This window comes from Streptopelia decaocto (assembly GCF_964273445.1).
Source record: "Streptopelia decaocto genome assembly, chromosome: 17".
Classification (NCBI taxonomy): domain Eukaryota; kingdom Metazoa; phylum Chordata; class Aves; order Columbiformes; family Columbidae; genus Streptopelia; species Streptopelia decaocto.
In genome coordinates this window covers 3769227-3791719 of record NC_138672.1, presented here as the reverse complement: position 1 = coordinate 3791719, position 22493 = coordinate 3769227, and the positions used below count along the sequence as shown (strand labels likewise).

The 22493-nt window shown below is 57.9% G+C and overlaps 1 protein-coding gene across 2 annotated transcripts; it reads right to left on the bottom strand.

Moving 5' to 3' along the window:
• Positions 1–49: 49 nt before the first annotated feature.
• Positions 50–22447, bottom strand: LOC309447358 (syntaxin-binding protein 1). 2 transcript variants are annotated; one of them, XM_082067878.1, is made up of 20 exons: positions 22232–22447; positions 11924–11973; positions 11688–11769; positions 10889–10965; positions 10599–10677; positions 10161–10264; positions 9296–9444; positions 8601–8685; positions 8274–8404; positions 7650–7757; positions 7481–7541; positions 6819–6884; positions 6594–6674; positions 6344–6482; positions 6021–6130; positions 5749–5850; positions 4454–4539; positions 3999–4153; positions 1752–3072; positions 50–1637 (listed from the first exon to the last, which is right to left on the bottom strand). In XM_082067878.1, the coding sequence occupies exons 1-19, from the start codon at positions 22266–22268 to the stop codon at positions 2963–2965; spliced, it is 1812 nt and encodes a 603-aa protein (XP_081924004.1). In that variant the 5' UTR covers positions 22269–22447; the 3' UTR covers positions 50–1637; positions 1752–2962. The 2 variants fall into 2 exon arrangements, with proteins under 2 accessions (XP_081924004.1, XP_081924005.1); XM_082067879.1 differs by lacking the exon at positions 1752–3072.
• Positions 22448–22493: the final 46 nt, after the last annotated feature.

The following is a 22493-nucleotide window of genomic DNA, read 5'->3' as shown; positions in this document are numbered from 1 at the left end:
AACATTTCCCCTCTCCTGGCCCCAAGCAAGCGGCACAGCAGAGCCCCGGTTGCACTAGGGATGGAAATCGCTTTTATTGAATCACTCGAGTGCTTTAGTACAGAAGAACAGATATACAGAGATGATACGTTTGTGCTTCAACACTTTCAAACATTTAGATTCCAGTAATTTCAAGGTAAACAAGTTCCAAGACAGACTAGATTGTTGGTTTTTTTTTTATAGTTTTCCTTTTTGATAAATTATTTTTTATATAAATAACTGTAACAGAAAAAAAAAATAATAACCAAACGATAATGTCCAACATACAAGAACCTGAAGCATTTGCATTGCTAAACCGAGAAGGAACTCAAACGGGGTGGGAGGACCAAGAGGGAATCAACAAATATCAGTGCAATGATACAGCCTTTGCCCTAAAAATATATATTTAACTTTATGGGCAAGGAACAGACGGGTAGGGAAGAGGGGGGGCTTAACCACCAACGAGGCAAGAAAGAGATCTGGAGGAAGGAAAAGGGGGGTCACAGCCTTCAGAGGGAGAGAACAAAACAATGGACCCCAAAATATTGCAGTGCACCTAATGGCAGGGGAGGGTGGGGGGGGGCAATCCTGGGGTGTAAAAATAATAATAAAAAAAAAAAACAAACACCAAAAGAACTAAAATCAGAGGTTTGGTTAAATCACTATACACCAAGCTTGTAAGAACATCACAAGACACAGTCATTAATATACACAGAGTCCGGGGGGGGGTCTCGGGGCGACAGCACGCTCAGAAACGCTTCACCACGGGACGACACGAGCGGAGCCGGGCGCGGGGGGGCCGAGCTGCCGTGGGATGGAGAGGGATAGATATAAATTAAACTTTTATTTTATATATATATGTATATATGCATTCTAAGGAGCACCTGGGGAAGGGGGGGGGTGGGGCCGTGCGAGCAAATGGGCCCCGTCTCCAGGTTTTGACCGTTTTGGTCCCTTTTTCGCATGGGAATTGCCGCAGCGTGAAGCATCCTGGGTGCAGCCCCTCCCCGCCCCAGGCCAGATGTTGGCGTGCACATCTGGTGGGAGCACCTGCCACCCCAAAAGGCAAGGGGCAGGCGATGGTGGCGGGGACCCCCCCAAAGCAGAGGCCGGAGTGATGGTGGCGTGTCCATACGTTCATCCATACATGACCCCAATGAGGAGCGAAACTTTTGGACAATGGTATTTTTCGGGTTGTTTTTTTTGTCACCATCATTCGCTAGCAATGGGCAGATGGGTTATTCAGCAATGCGCTCCTGGGTGCTTCAGATAGCTGCAGCTACAAATATATTGATATTCTTTCCTTTTCCTCTTTTAAACACAATGCATCGGTTTTCTTAATATATATATATATATTTTGGTTTTGGCTGTTGTCCCCTCCCTGTGGATAAAATGAGATGGGGAAGGCGGCGGGAGGGGCGGGGGGGTCAACACAAGAAAGCGGGGCCGGGCTGGGGGGTGCGGGGGGGTCGCACCCGGGGCTGCGCGCCCGGCGAGGGGGTGAATTCAGCATCGAGTCGGTGGCGGCGTTTCCTTTTAACTGCTGCTTTCTTCCTCTGTTTTATTGAGTTTCTTCAGCGTGTCCAGCAGTTTCTGTGGGGTGAGGATGTGTGTGGACCCTGCGGGGGTAGAGGAAAAGGAGGGGGGAACATCAGTGATGGTTTTGAGACCCCTCCCCATTGTGCCCCGGCCGCTGTCCCCGCTGTCCCCGGTCCCCCCCGGCGAGGCCTTACCTGCGGCGATGGCCCCGCGCGCCGTGGAAATGCTTGCGAGGAAATGTACGGCTGTGGGGTGGGGGGAGGCTGGGGGAGGAGGGGGCGGATAACAGGAAAGGAACGGAAAAGGAGACATGAAGGAATGAAGGGGATGGGTGGAGCTGGGAGGTGCCTGGTCCGTGGGGTGGCTCCTGGGCTTGTTGGGGTGGCCAAAAAGCCACCGGGGTGAGAAGGCAAGAGGTGCAGGCAGGGAGCAGGCAGCGGGCGGGCAGGGAGGGACCCTCCACAGGTCATAGAATCAGAACCATAGAATAGTTTGGGTTGGAGCTTAATGAAGGAAGTGTGAAGGCACCCTAGTAAGGCAGGGAGTTGTAGAATCACAGAATGGTTTGGGTTGGAAAGGACCTTATAGATCATCTAGTTCCAACCCCAGCCATGAGCAGGGACATCTTCACCAGCTCAGGGTGCTCAGAGCCCCGTCCAGCCTGGCCTGGGATGTCTCCAGGGATGGTTCATCCACCACCTCTCTGGCCAACCTGGGCCAGGCTCTCACCACCCTCAGGGACAACAATTTCTTCCTCATGTCCAGCCTGAATCTCCCCTCCTTTAGTTTAAAACCATCACCTCTTGTCCTATCAGAACAGGCCCTGCTGAAAAGTCTGTCCCCGTATTTCTCATCCATCCCTTTTAAGCACAGAAAGGCTGCAATAAGGTCTCCCTGGAGCTCTCTTTCTCTCAGCCTGTCCCCCCAGCAGAGCTGTTCCAGCCTCAGACCATTTTTGTTACCCATCGACTCAGGATTTCAGCCCCACCACACCCCAGGCTGGGGGACCCAGACTTTGCCATAGGGGACATGGAGGGGCCAGAGCTGGGACAAGCGCCGGGGCTGCGCCCGCTGCTGCCCACGGATCCCGGGACACCTTCACCGGGCAGGCAGGACCCCGACCCGCCGGCCCTGGCCCCTCTGGCCCTGTCAAGGGGGAACTCATGGCATGAAGGAGCCGGCCAGGTCCGGCCAAGAGACATGGCAGAGGGATGATGGAGCGGCGCTGGATGCTTTTCCACCTGGTAGGAGGAACCGCAAGCATTTTCTTATCAGAGAACCAAACGGAAACGAAACCCAAAACAATAATTAAAGAAAGGAGGAACAGAAGAATCAAAGAAAACCCTTCGGGGAGGAAGAGTTTCTTTTTTTCATTAGTAAGCTGCCTTTACTTGGTTTCTTTGGCTCACTCCATTGCTGGAGCCTGATCCTCAAATGACACCCTAGTAGAGTCCCTGAAGTCGGGGTGCCTCAGGTCCATGAGAAATTTGGTGGGAGTGAGAATGTGAGTAGAACCTGCGGGAGAACAGAGCGGGGCTGACGGCTGCGCCAAGACCCCCCCACCACCTTTTTTTGGGGGTGAGGAAGGACGCGGTTGCCACCCGGAGCATTGCAGGCACATGCAGGGGATGGTCCCCGGAGAGATGCAGGATGAGATGGGCAAGAGGCGGGATGGAGCTGGGGGGTGGTGGTGGGTCTGGTGGGGGGGACACACATTTGGGGGCAGCAGGAGGTGATGGAGAAGGGGCTGCTGCTCCCAGGGGAACACAAGGAGTAGGTGAGATGCTGGCAAGAGGCTCTGACAGCTGCCTCAAGAGAGAATCCAGGGATCAGATGAGACATTGAGGGGCTCCTGCCCCTGCCCTACAAGGTGTGTATCCAGCTGTGCTTCCCCAGGGGAATTTCAGTGGAGCTAAAAGCTCCTTGCTAACATCTGGCAGGGCTTCCATCATGTCCCACACAGCTCTTTAGGGTGCTGAGATTGAGCACACAACACGTCTAGTTGCACACACAATGCAACAGGACGTGCAGCACATGTGCAACAAGAAAATGCATCTCCTGTTGCACGCACAGCGCATACTGTGGTTGCTGTGCAGCGTTGCACGGCTCTTTATTTTTTCTCCCTGAAATGACCCCAAAGATGAGGGTGCAACACGAGCGATTCAAGATGCAAAACTCCCTTCTTTCACCCAGTTCTGCCTGAAGAAAACCAGACAGGGAGAGGAAATATGGGAGCAAAAATGGCGATTGATGGAGGGACATGCCCTGTCCCTGGGGAGCAGGGACACAGAGGTGACACTGGGCGGCAGGAGAAGACCTTTCCACAGAGCTCCTGCTCCCACACCCATCTGGAGCCGGGAGTTTGCAGGATGGAGGAGCGAGCGTGGGATGAGCAGCCACGCGATGGGGCGCAGGGTCCGGCCCGGCTCCCGCTCACTCACCTATTAGCACTTCCCACTTGCCGCTGGCTTGTGTCACCTCGTAGGCGCAGCGCATCTCGTTCATGCTGACACCGCCCAGGATGAAGATGATGAGGCGGGGGCCGCTTCGGTACTCGCCAGGGGCCTTGTTCTTGTGCCAGTGGCCATAGCGAGCGCTGGAGAGGGAGAGGAGAGGGATGAAGGAGAGGAAGGAGAATGCTCACCAACAAACTACGCACTGAGTTCACATCTTAACTAAAACCACACATTAATCAGCTTCCGAACTGCTGCTGGAGCAGGTTAAGTCCAGCTTTCCAGCCAGCTGTTACAGGTAGGGAAACTGAGGCACGGAATGCCTAAATGAGGGCAGAGCAGCTCACAGACCTGCTGATGGATACAGCCCCTCCAGGCAAGCGAGGGGTGGATGCTCATGGTGCTATAGGTGCCGATGTATAGGGGAGGGCGGGGGGACGCACCTGACAGCGGTGGTGCTGAAGGAGGCAGAGGAACGGGTGGAGATGTACGGGTAGTGCTTGGTGTCCAGCTTGTCATCGATGGCGTCCTGCGGGCAGAGAGTCCCCATCGGGGTCAGCGAGGAGCCAGGCACAGCCCCCAGCCCCCCTGCCCAGAAGGACTGGCCCAATTGGGTCAGGATTCATTTGCATATATTTGCATCGCCTTGCTTTCCAGAACAATGTGGCTGTGTTCGTGTAAGGGGATGCACTTGGGGGAAGGACGGCAGTGCAATACGGCTGTGGGGCAGGGGGCTGCAGCATGGGGGGACAGGGGAGGTTCACCCCGAGTTTGGGGGTGTCAGGGGAGGTAGGGTAAGGGGTGGCCAGGGTGCAGTGATTTTTCTGGGAAGCTCAGGAGCATGCACTGAGCTGGAGGCTTCACATCTGAGAGCCACCCCTGGGGTAAGGGACATGCTCTTTGCTTTTTTCAGTGGTGGAGGGTTGATACCATAGTGTGAGATGTTGTTGCTCTGTATGGTCCCCTCTGGTCCTGGGGAGGAGGTTTAGGGGTGCCCTGGGCATGGAGCCACCCCGGTGAGGGTTTACATGGGCTGTGGTAGACAAAAGTGGGAGCTGGTGTTATGTGTGCTTTTGGAAATCGAGAGAGCTGGGGCTCTGCTTGTCATCAGTGCCTGGGAGCAGGTGGCCATGAGCTGCTCCCCAAAATGTGACTCCAGGGTCTGTCTGTCTGAGCAGGTGGGAAATGTCTGTGTTTGGGAGTAGTTTTGGTGCCTGGGACCTCCCCAGCTCCGGGGCTCTGGGTGAACCCCAAGAGGCTGCTCCAGCCAAGGGGTGACCAGGACAGAGTGGGTCGGGAGGATGGCAGTGCCTGGAGAAAACACTTTCTGGCTCTGCCCAGTGCTACCTGAGCACAGAGCTCAGAGGCAGCTCCCGCAGGCACAGGCAGCAGTGAATGGCACCGTGCCTGTCCCCCAGCTCAGCTGGGACATGGGTGATGCTGTGACAAGGCCACTCAGCCATGTCCATCATGTCACAAGGAGCAACCAGCTTGTTACTGCATTTTGTACCGCGGGGATGCCGTGCATCCCACCTGGCGCCAGTGTGCGCATGCAGAACAGGAAAAGCTGCCAAAACATCCCACCCTTGTTTCAATGACAGGCAGCGAGCAGCCTGGAGGGCACGTGTTGGGCAGAGGTGCCAGGTTTGGGCTGGCAGCCCCCAGCTCTCCACAGGTCCCTTCCTGGGCGGTGCTGGGGTCCCTGCTCTGTCCCCTGTCCCCGTGCGTGCTGGCTCACCTCCATGATGTCCTTGATGACCGGGGTCCATCGGGAGAGCTGGTAGGTTTGCTCGCTGATACGCTCCTTCCGCTCCGGCTTGCTCCGGCGGCGCAGGGTGGACTGGGGAGAAGATGGATGGGGACACCTTGAGACACGGGGGCTCCAGCTGTGGGACCGGGGACACCCCAGAGGGGAGATGGGGGCATCTCAGGGAGTACGCAGTTCCCATAGGTGACATGGTCCTTTCGAGGGGTGAGGCGGGCCGTGGGAAGCTGGGGATGGGCACTCACGTCTGTGATGATGGGCACCCCGAGGTGGGCCATGTTGGTGATGATCTCGCTGTCCTCTGCTGGGATCTGAGCGTGCTGGATCAGCTTGTTCAGGTTCTCCTCAGTGATACCTGGAAATGCAATGGGGAGATGGTATCCTCCTGAGAAATGCCTCCTGTGGGGACATGATTGCTCCATTGTCACCTTAGGACACCTGGCTTTGTGGTGGTTGTGGGGACAGGGTTGAGCTTTTCCCTCTCACTTATCTTGGCCAAACCCTGAGCTGTTTGTCACCCAGAGCTGCCTGCACGTCTCACCCAGCACTGCCCAGCTCTCCTCCTCACCGTTCTTCAGGAAGATGTAGAGCAAGATGATGCGGATCTTGTCATAGGTGCTGACGTTCCCATCCAGCAGGATGGGGACAATGGCCCTCATGGGGTCCTTGATCTTCTCGCCTTCAGCATCGGTGCCCATGGCCAGGTCCTGCAGAGAACACACGTACTCGTTACCCCACGGCTCCATGCTGAGCTGTGGGGCAGGAGCTGGTGGTCCCAGTTTGTCCCCGTGCGGATGTGGGTCTGGGAGAGCCGGTACCTGTTCAACTCGGCAGAGCTTGTCCACCGTGCCCTGGTAGTGCTTCATGCAGTCCTCGGCCAGGTGCAGGTGGGTCGAGTACTGGGGACACACAAGCCATGTGGTTACACTGGCAGGGCTGGTGGCAGCCCAAGGTCCCTGTGCCACCGCCTGGGGACCCTCCAGAGCAGCTGCCATCGCCTGCTCCCCAGGTGGGCTCTGCAAGGGCATCCCCCCACCTTATACCTTGCTGAGCTCCTTCTGGTACTGTGGCATCTTCTTCAGCATCTGGGACAGGTCCCTCATGGTGGTCTGCAATGGAAGGAGACATTGTCACTCTCAGGGACTTAGGGACCATGAGAAGGGAGGGGATGACTAAGGACTTCTGTCCCTGTGAGAGCCCCTCGCGGGGGTTTGGTAACACCAGTTGTGGCATTGCCAGGTCTGTGGGGCAGGGAGGGGTCTGCAGCTCTACACATCAGAATATCGAGGGGAGAAACCCCGCCCAGGACCTTCCTCCAGGACCCTTGGGCACTTGGCTGAGGCTGAGGTGGTGCTTTCAGCTTCTGGCCATTTTTACACCCAATTTTCACCAAGGTACCCTCACTACCACTGGCTCAGGGGCTCTCAGGATGGGAATGGGCTGGGGACAAAGGCTGCTGGGGGGCACAGACGCCATGGTGGGGGCAAGCACACTTGCCACCTTGTGGGTTAGGGTTAGGGCACTCCCAAGGCACCCCATTTCCCCAGCTGCCACCCCACAGCCTTCGCCTGCTGTCAGGGACCTGAGCACCCTTGTCCCTTTACAGAGGTCCCCATTGGATGTCCCCAGGAGACCCCACCATGTGCCAGCACACGGCCGAGCCCCCAGGCGCCCGTCACCTGCTCGGCAGGCACAGTCAGGTCACCTTATCGCCTGTGTTCATCCTCTTGCTCGAAGAAAACTCCTTCAGGGACCGGGTCACCTCCCTGGGGACAGGAAAACACAGCGTCAGTTGGGAGGGGACCCTGAGCAGCAGAGTGGGTGGCAATGCCGATGTCCCACGTAGCCAGCAAACCATCCGCAGAGACACTCACTGGGACACCTCGGCGATGTGTTTGTGGCGCAAGGTGACCCACAGGTCATCATCCTCATCCAGGAGAACCTCTTTGATCCGGGCTTCCCCGATGCCGCTCGTCTCGTACCTGGGGAGAGGGCAGGAGTGTCACAGCGGGGACAGGGCTCGGGGGCACATGGTCCCCTCACTGTGGGGGCTCTAGGTAAGCTGAGGGGACATGGGGCAACATTATTCTTAGCTCTGCCAGCAGTGAGGTGACATTATTTCAACTGTGTTTCACATCTTGCCTTCTTGTACCCCTTCAACTGCCAAATGATGGGAGGGCTGGGAAAGCCCCTTTTCATAGAATCACAGAATGGTTTGGGTTGAAGGGACCTTCCAAGCTCATCAAGTCCCACCCCTGCCATGAGCAGGGACACCTTCACCAGCTCAGGTTGCTCAGAGCCCCGTCCAGCCTGGCCTGGGATGTCTCCAGGGATGGGGCATCAGTCCTGCCCATCACACCTGCCAGGCTGCAGCCAGGAGTGGTTTCTCCCACCCGATGACTTGTGATGGATGGAGGGATGCTGAGGCTCAGGCTTCATGGCTGAGCTTCCAAATCCTGCTCGGGGGGGTCATGGAGGGACAGCAGCACTGCACTCACTTATAGACATCGTTCTCGATGGGTAGCAGGTCGTAGCTCATGGCCTGGAAGGTCAGTTCGTGCAGCACTGGGGACGCAGGGTCGAAGCCACGGTCCAGGATGAGAAGCTGGGAACGAGCCTTGTCCGGACCCTGCAGAGCCAGGGTGGGGCATCAACAGCAGGGCTGGGAACCCCTCCAGCCCCATATGCGCTTGGGGAAAGCCAGGGCCATTTCGGGGTCCCCACTTGGGGTCTGCAACTGCTGCATGGCTGAGCTCAAGTGGGGCTTGAGGACTGGAGCACCACCCCAGCATCCCCCAAAGGGCTGCGATGCCGTCCCCACTCACCTCACCCATGGTGGGGTCATCAGCCTTGTAGGCATCCAGCTTGTCCTGGATGAGCTGCGCCAGCATCGCGTTGTCCTTGTAGTCCCTGGGGGACGCAGAGGGAGGGGTGAGCTCCCTGGGTGGCTCTCACCAGCACGGGATGGGGAGGAGCTGCTGTTTCCCTGTGCAGCATCCTTGGCTCATGGGAGAGGAGGCACCTAAGCAGCTTTTGTTACCCATTTCCACCTCTCTTTGCCATGCTCTGCTTTGCCTTGGTGCCACTTGGATTTCAGGGTCCCAACCCCCACCCACCTCTCCAGAGCATTTTCAAGTCTGTTTTTACACTGAGTGCAGGTGTCTGTCCACCCCACCCTCTCCTTCATCCCCACACCCACACAGGACACAGCATGGCCTCACAGAATCATTTTGGTTGGAAAATACCCTCAAGATCACTAAATCCAGCCGTTCCCTCACCGCTGGCGCTGCCTCATGTCCCTGAGAACCTCATGTCCGTCTGTCCAACCCTCCAGGGATGGTGACTCCAGCACTGCCCTGGGCAACCTGTTCCAATGCCCCACAGCCCTTTGGGGAGGAAATTGTTCCCAAGATCCAACCTTGACCTCCCCTGGCACAACTTGAGGCCATTTCCTCCATGCTCAGCATCGCCCCAGCCCTGCCGTGCTGTGGGGGGATGGCCGGTCCCGGGGTGCCCTTACCCCCGGTACCGCACAGCCGGGTACTCCTTCAGCGTGGCGCACAGCGTGGCGATCTGCTCCGCCAGCCGCTCCAGGATCGGGTTCTTCATCTGGGCCTTGTGGGGGCTGTAAAAGCTTTGGAAGGAGTCGGCCGAATCCAGGGAATAAACCTGGGAGGTGCAGCAGGAGGGAGGTTAGAGGCGGGGTGTCCAGAGGAGAGCGGCCCCGCAGGACACCCTGGTGGCTTTGGAAACAGGATTTAACTCCCAGCTGGATCTCAATGATGCTCAGAGCAACTCTTGGGCTTTGGTCTGCCAGCTCTGGCTCCATGGCATGCTCCCTACCCACGTGTGGCCACCCAGGATGAGCAGAGAAGGCAGGAGCCCCCCCCAGCCCCTGCCCACAGCAGTCACCTGCTCCCAGGCAGGGAAGCAGAGACCTGGGGACAAGTGGGGACCTGCTGCTTCCTGGCCATGCCACCAGTAAAGACCAGAAGCCAATGTGGCTATGTGTGGGGATGCCAAGAAGTCACCTCCCCAGAAATGCTGCAGCTCAAAGAGTTAACAGCACCAAGCAGGTCCCACACCATCTGTCCCTCCCTGTCCCCCTTGTCCCCTGGCTGGGGGCTGTGCTGGGGGGGCGTAGAGCCAGCCAAGGCCCAGCACCTGCTAAATACCCCCCAAGCACATCAGCCCCGAGAAGTAATCAAAGGAGACAGGGAGAAAGAGCGGAGTGGGAGGTGGGGAGCCGGCTGGGACAGAGGGGTGCGTGGCGGCTTCAGGGGCTCCTACACAAACCCCAACGGGCTGGAGAAGGAACCTGGAGCATCCCCCAACTGCCCCATCCCCAGACCACCCCAGCAGGGACGGTCCCACCCCGGCCTCACCTGGGACTCGGAGGGGAGGAAGGCGATGTTGATCTCCGTCAGGGTTTTGATGACCTTGGCAGCACGGGATTTCACCAGCTCGTTGAAGAGGGCGTCAGGGCAGGCTGCAAGGGGAGGAGGAGGAGGGTAGCGCTCAGCATCCCAGCATCCCTCCATCCACACTCGGATGTATTTTAGGGATAGGGACTTTCCATGCCCCCCATTTCTGTCTTGGAGGAGGCCTGGCTGTCTGTGGCCTGCCCCGGGGTCCTGAGATCCAGCCATCCATTTGGTGATGAAAATCACCCATCTGCACTCGGAGACGCTCAGTGCCATGGGCAGGATGGGGCTGCCACCCCACAGTTTGCTCCTGCTCCTTCTCTCTGGCCCAGGAGGTGTATGGGGGGAGCTGGGGTTCCAGGGTGCAATAGGGTGGGAGCCGTGACCCCCAGTACTCACAGTCAGTGAAGAAGACATGGGCAGCTCGGTACTTGGAGGTGGGGGGATCCTTGAAGTCGTTGATGAGGGAGTGGATGGACTGCAAGAGAGAAGGGATCGCCTGGGCTGGGGACGGTGGCACTGGGGGCATCTCAACAGGGTCACCCAATGTACCCCCTCTTGGTGCAGGGGACACTCTGCCCCTCTGCACCCCCAGCCTTGCTGGGGCCGAGATGCTGCCCAGGGGCGCAGATGGCCATCCCAGCATGGGCATCCCCCCGCCAAAGGCCCCTGCACCCCTCCATGTTCACCTTCTCAGAAGGGGTGATGAGATAAACGGCCTCCAGGCTGGGCAGCGGCTCCCGGCGCTTGTTGATGTCTTCAACAACTGGGGGAGAAAACAGGGGCCATGGCAGGGACAGGTGCAGGCAGGGACACGTTGGGTGTCAGGTACCCCACGGCAGCACCGGACCAGCCCTGCCAACCCCTCCACATCCAAAACATCCCCAATCACTCACCTTGCCCACCAGGAGCTGGGACAGGGAATGTCCCCAGCTTGTCCCATCCCTGTGGCGCCCCATTGGGGTGTGTGTGGGGGTGCCTGGCAGGTCCTGGGGGCTAGTGGATTCGGTTTTTGGTTTATTGGTTTATTCTCACATCCCTGCACGGGAGGGTACCACGCTGGGGTGATGCTCTGGTGGTACCCGGGCTGGGGCAAACCCCCACCACCCCAACACCTCCCAGTGCACTGTCTGGGGTTTCCTTCTCCTTCCCAGGTGCTGCAGGGAGCTATTTATGGGGCTGACATAAAATTACACCTTGTCTCCTCCTCCTTGGACTGAGATACAGCCAGGAAACAAGGCGTTCAGGCTCCTCCAGCCCCCGCAGCCAAGGAGGGAGGCTGTGAAACATCAACCCGGCTCCAAGACAGTTGGCCATGAGTGATGGGAGGCAGCTCATCTCCATCCCACATGGGACGGGGCTGGGGGGGGCCACGCCGCTGCCTCGACTGGCTCCTGCCAGCCTGGAGGTGCCTTTGCGGGTCCCCTGGTTTTGCCCTTCCCACAGGTTTGGGAGGTTTGGGAGAGGTGGCTGGGAGCCGGTACTCACTGGTGATGCCCTCGGTCATGATGTCGGTCATCTTGCAGCAGGAGGAGAGCATCCGCATGCTGAGCTGGTCCACCACCAGCACCTGCGCAGAGGGGCTGTGAGCAGGGGGCACAGCTGGGAACTGCCCTTCCCACCCCCCTGCCTGCTCTGGGGACTCCCTGCCCACCCCACCCCCTGCTCTGCTTCCTTCCCATCACCCTCCTCGGCTCTTGACCCCCCCAGGGTTTGGCGCTTACCTTCCATTCGCCCTTCTTCTTCACTTTCCGGATCACATCATGCATAATCTCTGCAAGAGAAGGAGTACAGGGGGGGGCTGTGAGCACCCCAAGTTCCCCCCCGTAACACCCTGGGGCCCACTGGCAGCAGTGGGGTCACTGAACCCCCATGTGTGGGGTCACAGCCAGCCCTGCTCCCCCAGTGCCTCTCCTGGGATGTGGGGAGGAGATGGGGGGTTTTGGGGTACCCAGGGAGGGGTGGTCACCCCCCAGCCCCGTTTTTCTCTCATGTTTGGCACTAACGGACGGGGCCTGTGCCAGTGAGGAGCCATGGGCTGGCAGAGGGTTGGGGGGTCCCTCTGGGGAGCTGGGGGCCACCCCACATGTCTCATCCCTAATCCAAAGGAAAACAACAGCAGCTTAAGAGCTCCTTTTAGAAACAAGAACCCAGTGGCCTGAGCCTGTTCCTTGTAATCCCCCGCAATCTCATTTCGCCTCCCGCAGCTGCTGGGCTTATGCAACCAGCCGGGACAGCAGCACCTGAGGGTCCCCCTGTGCCCCAGGGCCCCCAGGGCTGGGGACACCCTGCACCCATATTCCCAGGCACAGACACCCCAGGCCAGGCTGTGGGGCTGCTCCCCATGGGGTGCAGGTTAAGGCCATGCAAGGAGGTGGCCCCAGCAGCGGGACGGGGACGTCACCTTTTGGGGCTCGGTTGCAGGGAGGGGGTTTCAAGCCTTGAATAGGGACGTGTCCTCCTGCCAGACCAACGTGCTGCCGAAACATCTGTGTTGGGGGACATGAGGTGTTCCCAAGACCCCAAAGGTCCCCGTTTTACCCCAGTGTATGAAGCACCACCCCTCGCAGAGCAGGGACATGCTGGGAACTGCCCCGCTGAGCCTGAGGGGAAGAGTCCGTGTCCACCCCGGGAGGGTTTTGCTCCAACTCTCTGATTCCAGGGACTGGGATGGAAATGCCCAATTAAAACCCAATTTAGAGATGTTTCTAGATCAGAAAAGGCAGAGGTGTGGGGAGATGGTAGTGAGGATTTCACCCTTCCTGGCCCAGCCTTGGGACCCTTCCCCCGTGGCAGTGACCCTATGGGTACCAGTCCCCCAGGTAAACCTCGATCTGGGTTTACACGCAGCAGTTTGGGACCTAAATTTCCCGCCACTGCACATCCATCTCCTTGGGGAGCCCAGAAGGATGCTGGCCATGAACTGCTGGTCCTGCCTGCCCTGGGTCACATCCCTTGGCCTCTCCATCAGTAAAACGGGTGTGGGGCATCTCCGGGCCACGGAGAGGGGATGGAGGGTGAGTGGGGTTGGGTCTGTACCCCGAGTGCATTGGCGGGGTGCTGCTGGAGGGGGAAGGATGCTGCCTGCACCCCTGTGTGCTGCCCACCCGAAACCAGGTCACCCACGTGCAAAAAGCTGAACCAGGAATTGTTTTCCTAACCCTAACAGCACATCCCTGGTCCTGTTCTCTGGTCCTGTGTGGGGCCAGGATGGCAGGATGCCAGCACAACTCTCCTCCTCCTCCTTTCATTACTCACATTTGGCTCCTTCCCCGGATCAAGGATCCAGGAATAACTGTGCTGTTTACAAGGCAGAACGCAGGCGCCCTCCATCCCACACCCACAACCTCCACCCCACAACCTCCATCCCAAACCATGGGACTAAAGCGCGGTGGGTGCCGCTGCACCAGTGCCAGGCAGCGATACTGGTGGAGAAGGGTCCAGGTCTGTGAGCAGCCAGAAAGAAATCCTGCCCTGCCATGAAAATACGGCTTTGCTCCGGGGCTGGGAGAGCAAGGAAGGGTGGAAGGAGAGAAGGATGGAAGGAGGCTGGGAATAAGCATCCTGGTGCCTGGGGAAGGTGCTGTCAGTGCAAAGGCTCCCATGGTGCTCCCAGCACCCTCTGCTTGCTGCGGCAAGTGGGGGGACAGGGGCTTGGGGCTCCTCAAAATGCAGCCTTGGCCAGCCAGGAGCTTGTCCTTGCTGTGGCAGCTGCTGCAGGTGACATGTTGTCCTCAGAGCCTCGCTTTTTGGGGACTCCCTCGCTCCTTTGCATGTGTAGGGGTTGAGCTGGATGTGTGCGATGCAAGGAGCACCTGCCTGGCTGAGAACCTCCTGGTGACAAAAGTGTCATGTCCCCTGGCCTGATCCTGGCACCACGATGGGCCTCCCAGAGTAGAAACTGGGCACCTCGGAGTGTGATTGCTCTGTGACTGCTCTGGGCTTTGTGGTTTTAGGGTGTCTGTGCCCCGGTCAGAGGTGGGTCCCCACTGGCACCAGGATGAGCCAATTCCACACTCAGGGAACATTACAGAATGAGCAAGAGACTCCCAGGGGAAACAGCAGCTCTTCCATTCCCCAAGGTCCCCAAGTCAAGCCCGGACGCCTCCCGGGAAGCAGAGCTCTCACGTCCCCGCATTAGCAGGTCAGATGTTGCCGCCCGTGTCCCCAAATGGTCTGGCCAGCCAGAGCTTTTGGGCTTGAACGTCAGTGGGTGACGCTCACAGTCGAGCTTTTCATCTTGGAAATAAACCGGGTTCCAGGACCTACCACGTTGCTTCTGTTTCCTTCAGGATGGAAGAATTTTAATTACAATTTCTACCAAGAGCAGACAATACAGAGAGACTTCCCCCAATGTAGAGACAACACCAGTGCCTGTGGACAGGAAGCACATCTCACCTACAAAAGTGAGACCTCCAGTGTTCTTGAGTAATATGGTCCTAAAAGTGCAATCATGGAGATCACAGAATCACTGGATGGTTTGTGTTGAAGGGACCTTCCCAGCTCCCCCAGTGCCCCCCCTGCCATGAGCAGGGACATCTTCACCAGCTCAGGTTGCTCAGAGCCCCGTCCAGCCTGGCCTGGGATGTCTCCAGGGATGGTTCATCCACCACCTCTCTGGCCAACCTGGGCCAGGCTCTCACCACCCTCAGGGCCAACAATTTCTTCCTCATGTCCAGCCTGAATCTCCCCTCCTTTAGTTTAAAACGATCACATGGTTGAGAGCAACCACCTCCCCCAGCCCACCACCTGCAGTTGGGCTCATTCTCAGGGTGACACATGGCATGAAAATGACCCACTGCATTGTTTTCAAGCAAAGCCAGGTGCTGGTGACATGGTGGCCTAGTAGGACTTGAGCCCACACGTCACTCCAAGAGGCTTAGCCCACGTTATTTACACTGAGCAGGGCGGGCAGCCTTTCTCCAAGCCAGCTTTGCCTCGCTTGCTCATGGCAAAAGCAACCAGCCCCACGTCTCCAACCGGTTCTGGGGGAAGAGGGACCAACCCTGCCACCGCTTGTGCATGCGCCAACAAAGCCGTGACCAAGTGCATCATTTTGGGATGCTCTAAGCCCGTTATCCTGCTGCAGAAAGAGCAGTAAAACCTTGTCCTGGCCACCACCGCATCCTGGAGCCCTAGGAGGGGTGAAGGATGCTGCACCCACGGCCAAGCCTGTCCCTTCTGGAGCAATGCAAGAGGCCGAAGTCCCGCTTCTCAGAAATGCTCCTTTGCGGGCACATCCCAGGACTTCATGGGCTGCACACCTTGGTCTGAAGTGGTCAGGGAAGCTGGAGTTGCTTTATGGATGCTTTACGGATAGGCAGCAGAATTGCCCAAGGTCCTACAGGTGGTCCTAAACACGGGCTTTTCCCTCTGTCACAGGCAGGGCTCAGTCCTTTCGCTCTCCCCACATGTCCTCTGGTTTGGGATCCAAAATCCTGGAGCAGCTCTGGAGAGCCGGGCCACAGAAATTCACAGGGAGGTTTGCTCGAGACCCACTTCTCTTAAAAAGCTGTCACGATGCATCTCCAAGACGAACATGTTTGGCTTTGGGTTGGCCTGGCAACTGCTTTTTTGCCGGTTCATTAACTAATTGCTTAAGACAGTGTAAATGTTACACAGATACAACCACGTTTGAATGTAGTGGAGCACTTATCTACCTCTGCACATCCTTGGTCGGGGTTCTCTAGGTGCCAGTGCACCATCCCCAAGCAGTCCCCAAGGAAATTTTTGGATTACATGATCATTGTAGGTCCATTCCATCTGAAATCTATTCTATTCTATTCTATTCTATTCTATTCTATTCTATTCTATTCTATTCTATTCTATTCTATTCTATTCTATTCTATTCTATTCTATTCTATTCTATTCTACCCTACGCTACCCTACCCTATCCTAAACCAGGCCCTATGAACCTGAGGATGGTAGGAAGGCTGTCAATCCCATTGACATAGGGAATAATTTCATTTATAGGAGGCAAAGCCCAGCTGACGTCCTTCAGCTGCCATCTCAAGAACCATCTCAAGGATTATTTGAGCCTGGAGACCCCTGTGTCCATAAACCAAGCAAGTCTCAAACATCTCTCCTCCAGCAGCCAATGCCCTGAACACCAATTTTTCTCACTAGATTATTTCGGATGCCCAGCTGGAAGAACTCAGCCTTTCTGAAGGACACGTTCCTCACATAGGAACCTGTTCTTGGTGCAGCCCAGGTGCCGTCCAGCTGCGTTAAGTCCTGCATGGGCAGAATTGCCCAGGTTCAGCTTCATCTTTTCCTCCCCAACCCTGGATGAGGAGAACTTTGGTATTTTCTCATCCAGAGCATCACACATCTCCCTCATGTCCCCTGGTGGAACACGCCACATGTCAAAGCCATGCCGAGCAGTATTTGTGCTGCTCCGGGGAGCTGCGCAACCCTGCGTTGCTGCTGGGGCTCCAGCTTCAAGGATTAGTCACTGTAATCATAGTAACCTGTGATTAATTCCTCCTTTTCCTATTTGCACTGCTCTCATGGAGGATATATGTATCTAAACCCGCCAGCCAAAGCCAGAGCAAACCTGCACAGCCTGGAGAGAAGGAGGACAGAGATCTGAAGGTCTTGAACTCTTTAGAAATTTAATAACATGCCCAAAAGCAAATAAGGGTAATGAGATGCAGGATCATGCCCACGAGTCGCTCTCATTGACTGCACTGGAGAAACGGGGTAAAATTCACACAGGTTTTCCCTGCAGGATCACTCCCAGCCCGGTTCCCGTGGGTCTGCTCGAGGATCTGGGAGTTGAGCAGAGCTGCTTCATCTGGGTAGGGTCAATGCGCCACAGACCACATCAGGTCCCCTTTGAAGGCATCACCCTTCACTATCGCTTGTCCTCTTCCACCAGGTGTTGCCATCCCCAGCAGAGATGCTGGACCTGGCTGGTGGTGGCTGCAGGGTTGGTGCAGCCAACACTGGTGATGCTTCAGTGCCAAGAGGAGCCAAGAGCTTTCTTGCAGCAGGAAGGTACGCACGGGGTGTCACAGTGTCCTGGAGGGGAGGTGACCCTGTCCCAGGGGTAAGTCACTCCATCCTACACGCGTGGCTGTGACTTTCTGAGCTGGTTCTTCTCTTGGTCTTGAACCAAAAGGGAGGAAAACACCAACAAATTGGGGCACTCCAGCCTCAGCTCACTGGGAATCCAGGCTGGGCTGGTCCTCTGTGCCCATGCAGATGTTGGGGATGGGATGGGATGGGATGGGATGGGATGGGATGGGATGGGATGGGATGGGATGGGATGGGATGGGATGGAGGGCAGCCAGTCTGGTCCCACTCTGAATGGTCTTTGCCGCTCCCTTGGTGGCACAACGTCAAACCATCCGATGGTCTCCATCTGTGACCCTACAACATGCATGTTGACGTGCATGTGTACACATTCACGTGTTTGTGTGAATGATGTAGAAGCCCCTAAACTAACGCACCTTCAGCCTGATCTATTTCTGCGCTCTCCAAAACGCCAGAGCCAAGTTCCTTCCCGCACTGTGAGTTGGTGGACACAGCATCTGCTTCTCAGCATGCAACCAAAAGCCATGTGATGATGATTCTCTTTATAAAATGTGTTGATTTTGTGGAAAGAGGGAGGAAATCACTCCTGGGATGTTCTTCCTGAGAGGTGCAGGGGAATTAAACCCAGGCCATATATATATATATATATATATATAATTTTTTTTTTAAGAGGGAAAAAGCCTAGGTCCTCTACTTTGGTGGCTTTTTCAGTCTTCTTGCACATGCAGACACCAGTAGGTGGATGCAGACCTGCCAAAGTGAGGGTTGTCATTCTTGGTAACCTTCCATGGCCACGTACCAGCAAGTTTTCCTCAGCACCTGGTGTAAACCGTGGTTTGGAGACTGAAACTGCTCTGCACTGTGTGGGAAGGTGAATCCTGAATTTTGCACATATTTTTTTCCGAGCTTTTCCAACTCAGAGCCGATGTTGGAAATGCGACAGATCCTGGTGACAGGATCCCAAAAGGGCAAGTGATACAGACCCCAGCAGAGGCTTTGCCAAGGGCCCGTTCCTGTACCCACCTGCGGGGCAGGCAGCACCGCACCACCCTGGGGAGTCCCCGAGGAGGAGACTGGGAGGGTGGGATGCCCAGGAAGGGACTGGATCACCCATGGGAGTCCCTCTCCTCCTCCCCCAGCCACTGCACCAGCACACCAAGACCATGGCAAGGCTGAAGGCTCTGCCCCCATGCAGGGAGGAGGATGCGACGCGCATCCCTGCGACGTGCTCACTGGCCCTTTGCTGCCTCCTCTTCCTCCTCTGCTTGTCAGACCTGGCTCCGCGGTAGCACAAAAGCCTTGTACTCTGAGACGGGCTCAGAGCATCCCTGAGGGGCAGCATCTGGCCCCCAAAGTCCCCCTGTGCCCTCAGCCCAGGGTTGGTGGCAGCAGGGAGGTGCTCCCAGCAGCCTGAGTGACTCAGTCACCAGCCACCCGGCTGCAGGTCTCCAGGGTCCCTGGCTGTGCCCCGAGGCCTGTGCCACCTCCCTATCCCCCCGAGGTGCAGCACAGCATGAGCCTTGTCCCAGAGCCATTGCATCCCAGCACCCAGCCAGGGAGGGGAGGACCCTCAAGAGGTACAGATGGGGACACCAAGTGACACAGTAGGGCAGTTGAGTGCTGTGCATGGGTGCGGAGGGCACATCAGACCTTGTCCAGGCAGGATTTAACCATGAGGTTCCTCGGTGTGGCGGTGGCAGGCACCCAGGCACAGGTCTGCTCTGCGGGAGGCTCTATAGACAGGGATGCTCCATGGAGAATTGGCTGCTGTCCTGGGGGAAGGGTGTTTTCTTGCTGTCTCTGGAAGTGAGCACGGTGCTCCTTTATCCTGGGTCTGCTCTGCACCAATCTGTCCATGACAGCAACACGAGCAAAAGGAAGCCCTTGGGAGGTCTCTCTCCTCTTGCAGGTGAAGGGGTCCAGCGGTTTTCAGATCCAGCACTGGTACCACCACCCCGTGCTCCGGCTATGTGTCCTGCAGCAGCCCACTGTGGCGGCAAGCGCTGCACAGGTGTCACCCCTGCAGCACAGCCCGTTTTGCCTCGCTGGTGATGGCTCAGTGAAGTAAACCCAGCCTCCTCCTCCTCCTCTCCACTGCAGGCTGCTGCAGGAGAGCGGGGACCAGGCTGGGCAGCTCGGGGCAGGCTGCCCTGAGAAGATCCAAGGAGGTCCTGGGGCAAGAAGATGGGAAGAATGTCCACATGGTGGGGGTTTAGATGAAGATTTGGGGATGTATGTCTTCAGATGTGGGTCAGATTTTTCCAACCAGAACCAGAGCAAAGCGACTGGTTCTCCAGTGGGTTCACTGGGAGGTGACCACAGAGGGAGGAGAAAACACACCAGGAGGACCCGGTCCTCAGGCATGGCCTCCAGGGCTGAGTGCACTCAGGTGAAAGCGAGTCCTGGAGGGATGCAGCCATCGCTGCTGGAGACTGCAGGAGGCGCAGGGACAGCCCCCCCAGCACGCACCCCCTGGCTCTGGGGGTGACAATCCGGTTCTGCCCATCTCCTGCAACACTCACCCACCTCGTCCCCCTGCCCACCTCCTCCCACCTCTCCAGGGGCCGTCAAAACCTGCCTTGTTATGGCACCAGCTGGTCACAAGAATAATCCGGGTCTGGAAGGAAGCCAGGGCAGAATGCAGCTCCGGAGGGGGGGGTGGCAGAGCGAGCCATGGCAACGCGGCAGCATCCTTCCTCCCTCCCCTCCTCCTCGGGAGGCAGCGCAGCAGAGATGCTCTGCCCCAGGGTCAGCCCCAGGCTTGGACCTCTTGCTCCTTATGAACAAACACCTTCTCCTGCAGGTAAAGCTCGGGGGAATCCCTGTCTGCAATCAGACTGGCGCAGTGAGGGACAGCCAGGGAAATCTTGTGCTAGCCGCATTGGTGGCCAGGGGAGGGGGAGATCTGGGGACCCTGAGGATGGGTCCTAACTCTGAGGGAGCAGCTCCAGCTGCAAACAGCATCCCAAGGCAAGGAACCGGCCCACCGAGACCAGGAGCTTCCCACAGCAGCCTGCAGAGCAGCTCGAGCCGGGTGGGAGCGCAGGGCTGGACCCCGCAGGGTGCTCCTCCGAGGGCCCCGTCCCTCGCTCCTCTGCAGCATTTTGCCTGCACAAACCTTGCTCTCCCCTGCCAGACACCCACACCTTCCCGATAGCCCTGCTACAGCATCAATGCCCAGTCACCAGTTATCATTTTCAGCCCGGAATACATTTTTCAGCGAAGAACAGAGCGGTTTGTTATTAAACCCTGAAGGGAAGGACTGAGCCAGATTTCCATGATGCTGCCTTGAACCTGTGTGTGTGTGTGTGTGTGCTCTCTCCCAGCCTATTTCAGTGCACAGACAATGAATGAAAATAAGTGGCACTGGTCTCTGTCCCCGCTTTAGCGAGGGCACTGGATGTGGCCCTGCCTGGGGGTGCGTGGGCGGCTGCTCCAGCCCCCCTCCCCTGCCTCCTGCTAAGGCGAGGGGACCAACCCCCCCCAAAGAAAAAACAGCAAAGCACAACAGCCAACCTCCCCCCTCCCCAAAGCTGATCCTGCAGCACAGAAACAACGGGCTGTTTCCCTGCCCTTTCATTTTGCAGCTGGCCGGCTCTAAACCGCCCCCCCATGCAGCACCCCAGGGTGCTGAGGCGGGTAAGGGGCATAGGGATGGTGCATGCCCCCCCCCCCATCCCCAGGGTAGATGACAACTGGGAAGGAAGCAGGGACATGAATCCAGGGGGATATCCCCCCCCCACTCCCATCACCACCCACCCGATCACACCACCAGCCCCGGCCGCACCATCTGCAGCCTGGGCGGGAGGTTTCGCTGCACAACGGAGCCAAACCCACCCGCGGGGGTTTCACCCACGTACCCCCCCCCCCCACCCCGGATTACACACCAACCGCCCCCCATCCAAAATAAATAAATAAATAAAGAGATCCGGTCCCGGCTGGCGACGATGCCACGGAAATAAATCATGCAAGAGGCGCGGGGAGGGACGAAAAAGGCTTTTCATGGCTGCGGGGAGCCCGGGGGAAGTTTCCACCGTTTCCTACCCTTTCTGCTCTTGGTTTATTTATATATTTTTTTTTTCTATAACGTGGAGCTTTTCGCTTTAATTTTGCTACGGGGAAAGGAGCCGACCCCCACCCCCCCACCCTCGGGCGTTTTGGAGAACACCCCCCCCCCCCTTCCCCTCCGCCATCAAGACGTTGAAAATATCATCTTGCAACAGCCGGGGAAGGAGGAAGCGAAGCCGGGGCTGCTCCGTTCCCCCCACCCCGCGGCTCGGCCGCCAAAAATAGCGACCCCGAAGGGCGCAGAAATGTCCGGGAGGGGTCTGGAGGGGGGGACACGGCTGCCCCGGGATCAGGGAAGCGAAGTCACGTCCGGGAAAATTGAAAAAATAAACCTCCATGAAAGCAGGATTTGCGGCAGACAAAGCCGAGGCGCCCGGCCTGTCACCGCGGCGGCGCGGGGGGGGATTTCTGCACTGCCGGACATCCCTGTGCCCCCCCCACCCCGCGACCCCAGACCCCCTCATGGGGGGTCCCGGTTGGTTTTGCTGATTATGGTGTGATGGGGCAATTCCCCCCCCCGCCCGGAGCCGGATACGGGGAAGACTCCAGCACCTCTCACTTCCCTCTTTACCCCCCCCGGCTTTTTCCACCGCCCCCCCCTTCTCCTCCCCTCCCCTCAGCACTGCAGAAAAATCCCAACAGCCTCAACACACACCCCTAAAAAATATAAATAAATAAAACCCGGAAGGAGACTGCAAACCACGACCCCCCCAAACCGTGGGGACGCCTTTTCCCCACGTCCTGCCCGCTGGCCCACGGGGGTCCCGTCCCCCCACCCCCGCCGGGGGCTGATGCCGCCCCGAGGCTCCGTATTGCGCATCCACTGCATCCCCCCACCCGCGGAAAAGGGGAGCGGGAGCCTGGGCAGCTTCACCCCCCTTTCCCCCGCGGGGTGCGCAAGTAACGCGGCCGGACGCGGATCTTACTTTCTCCCACCACAGCCTTGAGTCCGACAGGGGCCATGTCGCCGTGCCGGGGGGGTCCGCAGCAGCTGGGGAAGGATCCGGGGGGGGCACACACACGCACACAGCCGGGCGAGGCTGCGGGTGGCGGGCGCAGGGATGCGGCGGGAGGGAAGGGGGGGGAAGAACGGGCGGGCCGGGGCGGGCGGGGGGGCAGCGGGCTCCGGTGGCGCGGCGGGGCTCAGCTGACCGCGCCGGGGGGAGGGACCGGGGGGGGCGACGGGAT